A 5,141-nucleotide genomic window follows, 5' to 3' on the forward strand; every position below is an offset into this window, starting at 1 on the left:
ATTAATTCAAGCACAGTTTCCATCGTTAAAGAACTTTGATCAAAATGAAAATGCCACATTTATACAATTTAAAAATTTCTGTTTAAACTCGAAGAAAAACAAAGACAAATGGTTCATCACTTTAAAAAATGAAATAGTATCTCTCAGTCATATAACAAAGACAAACAATCAAGACATAAATATTTATGGTCATGCAGTTAAACAAATAAATGACTATTTTTATATACCTGTTAAGTCGTCATATCTTAATATATATTCATCAAATGGAGTTTTAAGAAGTACAGTCGATAAGTATACAATTAAAGATATTAAATGTAAAATGGTCAGTGTTACAGACGGAAATGAAACCATATTTTTGCCATTTCTGCACACTTATACCATATAAAGTTAGCTAGTATGTAAGCAATTTTTATTAATATAAATTACCCATTTTTAAATCGTATATAGATAAGAAAATTCGAATACCGATATTTTTCCAATATGTATATATATATATATATATATAAGCAACTATACATATGAATAAAACAGTTGAAGTAAATTTGCGTTTATTTTTTTGATATCTTAGCTTAATATTTTGGTACAAACTAGAATATAGCTGAATAAAAAAAAACAAAAATATATCTTATCTAAAGTAACACAAACAAAATCTTCATAAAATAAACAAAATACAATTTAGGTCGACAAGGTAACAAGCAAACCATTATTTATTTAATCATCTTCTTTGTAGGAAGTGTAATCTGTTTGATGCTCAACAGCTAGATCAACAGAATTACCTTCCAGCTCATCAGTTTCATTACTTTGAGTTTCTGATGATGTCATCACAGTATCAGGATCAGGAAACTTTTTAAAAACGGCTTGTTTCGGCCTATTTTTGGTTTTCGAGGTTCTGACATTTAGAGAATTACTCCTTCTTTGGCTGTTGCGAATCACATTTTTAAAAAAGTCTTGACATTCTTCAAAAGAAAATTTCGGATCTGCTAAATTAACAAGCTTAAAAAATAGACAAATTACATTTTCATAAATTTTAAATGGAAACTTTGCAATGTCTCCTTTAGATCCTCCTGCCCAAGAACATAATGTAAAAAACTTTCTTGTGAAAAACTTGTCTACTAAGACATAGCAGTGATTTATACCCTTGGTGGTAGTATTGCTTCCACATATAATTTTTAATTTATCAAAATATTCAATAAATTGCTGTTTGTTACTCAGCATAGATTCCAGATTTTTCAGCTGCTCTAGGTCCCCAATCTGAGAAAAGCCAACAATGCCTTCTGTTGATTCTTTTCCTCTATGTGCACAGGTATCACAAGTAGTATTTGCCACTCTGACTTTCTTTAATGCAGTTTCAACAGTTACCTTTAATAAAGCAGAACCTACATTACCTTATAACTATCATAAATGTTAATTAAAAACAATTAAATTAAAGGAAATAACAGTTACTTACTGAAAGTGTAGCAAACTCCTTACAAAGCTGGTCTTGATTTTCAAGAACAGTACATAAAATGGTTTTAATTTCATCTAATGATGTCCCACCATCTGGTATAACATGGGGGCTATTGCCAATTATATCTTGAACTACATCTGCATTAGAGTGTTCAACCTGGGAATGAAGAACTTCATAGTTCTGATATACTTGTACTACTGGTAGCTGGGCCTCATCATCTGACAGTCCATTATAATGATTAGTCAGATCTTGACTCAAAGTATCACTTACAGTCTGAAGTAGAATTATTAAAATTATAAGACTAGAATTAAAAACATATGAAGTCTAGTAAAACTTACAGGTGTACAAGACTTAATTGGACCAACATTGCTTTTTTCTGTCACACTATTTCTATAAGTGACTTTACCAAGACTTTTTTGTTGTACTGATGCCATTGCATCGACAGAACTTACAACACAAGACTTTGCTAAGTCATTGAAGTCCAAATTATTTGGTTTTCTTGGCAGCATAACTCTTGCTTTCTTTCTTTGTTGAGTAACAATAGTAGGCCTTACTGATATTTGATGGTCATCTCTATCAGTGTCTGAATTTTCTAACATTTCATTTAATTCGAATTCAGCTTCTTCAAAACTTAGTAAGGCTCTTTTCACCTCGCAGGAATACTGAAACCAACTTGATTCTGGTCTTGATTCAGGGTTCCTCTGTAAGTTATACAGGTTTGTTTGTGGCCAATATAATAATCCATTTCGTTCCCAGTTGGTCGGCACTATTGAGAGACGTGGTTTTCCTCTTTCTCTCGTTTGAACTATTTTAAACATGTTTAAGTATTTTGAGGCAAGAAGCAAATTTGTAAATTGTTAATTGACCCCGCTTTTTCTTGTTTTGTTTGAAAATTTGTGGTTAGGTAAGTTAGGTTAACAAAACCGAACACCGAACAAGCTGCTCCAATAAAATGTATGTACCACGTGACACTAGGCAGGTACCCTTGTGCTTATCACGTGGCTATATCTAATAACGGACAAAAAAGCAGTAGTAAAAATAGTTATCCTAAAACGCAATTTTAAAGAACCTTAAACAATGACGCGCTGAATTCATATATTTCACTGTTGCCACTGTTATAATTTTTTATCGGTTATCGATTTGATGAATTTTATTAAGTTTAGTTAAGTTACGTTAGTGTGTACTGGAGTATTTACAATGTCTATCTCATTTTAACTAATTCTGATAAAATGAAGATGGCATATGTTAGTATACAGCTTAAAACTCAGGTCAATACTTCTAGTAATAAAATACGCCTAATACCATTTATGTTTGATGGCATAGGGGGGTTTCGTTTTGACTGAATATTTTACACCTGTCAACCTGAGATGTCCTATTCCAAAAATAAATAAATTAGCTTAATCCATTGGGTAACTATGTCGCTGGAATCCATCCAGACTTATGTTCTCTACATATGGCAACAATGTAAAGGAGACAAACTTATAGAAATGTTCTGAAAAGGAATGTATCCGATAAAGCTCGGAATAGTTGCAATATGAGAGAAAAACGTTGTATTATGCTTTATAAGGAACAGAAATGTTGTATAAGTCGTTCGCCATTTTTATTTCAATATGCCTTCAGACCGAACGGCATCCATTTGCAAATTTTTTAAAAAAAATAAGAATAATGTAATAATAACATTGAAAAACTCAATATATTTTAAAAGCAAGTCTTCAAAAAAAGGTTAACAACATGTATATAGTTTGACGTTAATATTAAGAGAATATATAACCTCAAAAATGTATAATTTTTTTCTTAAGTTACCGCGATTACTTTAACATTGGAGAGGCGCTTGAGTTTTTTGTTGAAAACATACATAATGTTTATCAGAAAAGTATGCTCCGCAATGAAATTATGCATACTCTATGGACCACACGTATTTTTTTTAATACGTACGTATAGTCTATCTTTACGGTGACTGAAGTGCCGTCTCCATGTTCTATTTTTTACATTCAAGTAGTTATATGAAGCGTATGGATGGTGGCGCTAATGTATTTTTCTTTCTAGTTTTTCTCTTTTTGGTATAGGTTAAAGAGTGTTTTTGCAACACGTACTTCTGAATTCATATATTAAAGAAAACAACTCTTACTTTATAATGCGGCAGATGCACCACACTAAATGGCATATTTTAAAAGATTGTCGTATAATGGCCTTGTCCGCTCTTATAAGACTGTTATACAACATTTATCGAATCATCCAAACTGAACTATAGCGCGGCAAGAAACAATTATTGTGTAGTGCAGTAGAGCCGATGCATTAAACTCATATTATATAAAGGTTTTTTAAAGTAGTCTTCTAACACTCCTAAACAATTTAATAGCGCTTATATGGTATCAAAATGTTTTGTAAAATGGGGCCCTTTTTGGGCTTATAAGCGATCAATTAATATTACGTAGTAAGTTATAACACTTTCGTGGTTTTATAACAATTGTTGTATAAATGTTCTTAGAACTCTTATTCAACACATTTTGTTACTTGGGCTGTCCTTTCAAACTGTGATTCTGGCAGTTCAAATTTTGACACCGCTTTTCTCCCTGACTGTATCAAATTTTGTAGGGTTTTTCAAGTTTTAAAATAGGAAATTTAATGAGGATTCCAAAAATGTACTTAAAATAGTCATTTTCTCACTTCAAATGGGTTTTACAGGCGATTTTGTCCTTGACTGCCCTTTCAAACTGTATTTCTGGCAGTTTAAATTTTGACACCTTTTTTCTCCCTGACTGTATGAAATTTTGTAGTGTTTCTCTGGTTATTGGATAGGAAATTAAATAAGGATTCCAAAAATGTACTTAAAATAGTCATTTTCTCACCTCAAATGGGTTTACAGGCGATTTTGTTCCTGACTGTCTTTTCAAACTGAGTTTCTGGCAGTTCAAGTTTTGACATCGCTTTTCTCCCTGACTGTATCAAATTTTTTAGTGTTTCTCACGTTTTTAAATAGGAAATTTAATGAGGATTCCAAAAATGTACTTAAAACAGTAATTTTTTCACTCCAAGTGAGTTTCACAGGGGATTTTGTCCCTGACTGCGCTTTCAAACTGTGTTTCTGGCAGTTCAAATTTGGACACCGCTTTTTTCCCTGACTGTATCAAGTTTTGTAGTATTTCTTAGGTTTCTAAATAGGAAATTTAATGAGGATTCTAAAAATGTACTTGAAACAGTCATTTTCTCACTTCAAATGGGTTTTACAGGCGATTTTGTTCCTGACTGTCCTTTCAAACTGTGTTTCTGGCAGTTCAAATTTTTGACATCGCTTTTCTCCCTGACTGTATCAAATTATTTTATTATTATTTATTATGTTTCTCACGTTTTTAAATAGGAAATTTAATGAGGATTCCAAAAATGTACTTGAAACAGTCATTTTCTCACTTCAAATGGGTTTTACAGGCGATTTTGTTCCTGGCTGTTCTTTCAAACTGTGTTTCTGGCAGTTTAAATTTGAACACCGCTTTTCTCCGTGACTGTATCAAGTTTTGTAGTGTTTCTCAGGTTTTTAAACAGTAAATTTAATGAGGATTTCAAAAATGTACTCAAAACACGAGTTTTACAATCGATTCAGTCCCTGACGGTCTTTTCAAACTGGTAGTTCAAATTTGGACTGCAAGTCAAGAATTAGGATACGTATAAAACACAAACTACTGCAAAAGGCGTGTAA

General features: G+C 31.9%; 1 protein-coding gene across 1 annotated transcript; it reads right to left on the reverse strand.

Annotated features, from left to right (window-relative positions):
- Positions 1-531: 531 nt before the first annotated feature.
- Positions 532-3,084, reverse strand: LOC145729396 (uncharacterized). The gene is made up of 3 exons (XM_081980133.1): positions 1,786-3,084; positions 1,448-1,720; positions 532-1,359 (listed from the first exon to the last, which is right to left on the reverse strand). The coding sequence occupies exons 1-3, from the start codon at positions 2,263-2,265 to the stop codon at positions 712-714; spliced, it is 1,401 nt and encodes a 466-aa protein (XP_081836259.1). The 5' UTR covers positions 2,266-3,084; the 3' UTR covers positions 532-711.
- Between the last annotated feature and the right edge of the window lie 2,057 nt (positions 3,085-5,141).

The sequence above is a fragment of the Ips typographus genome, linkage group LG5 (genome assembly GCF_016097725.1).
Source record: "Ips typographus isolate SLU linkage group LG5, UJ_Ityp_2.0, whole genome shotgun sequence".
Lineage (NCBI taxonomy): Eukaryota > Metazoa > Arthropoda > Insecta > Coleoptera > Curculionidae > Ips > Ips typographus.

What these genes read in the sequence shown, in the direction of transcription:
- LOC145729396 (XM_081980133.1), bottom strand. Translation starts at nt 2,265, where the DNA reads ATGTTTAAAATAGTTCAAACGAGAGAAAGAGGAAAACCACGTCTCTCA. An exon ending in CAATTAAGTCTTGTACACCT is followed by an intron (nt 1,721 to 1,785) that starts GTAAGTTTTACT and finishes ATTCTACTTCAG; the next exon opens with ACTGTAAGTGATACTTTGAG. An exon ending in AGGAGTTTGCTACACTTTCA is followed by an intron (nt 1,360 to 1,447) that starts GTAAGTAACTGT and finishes GCTTTATTAAAG; the next exon opens with GTAACTGTTGAAACTGCATT.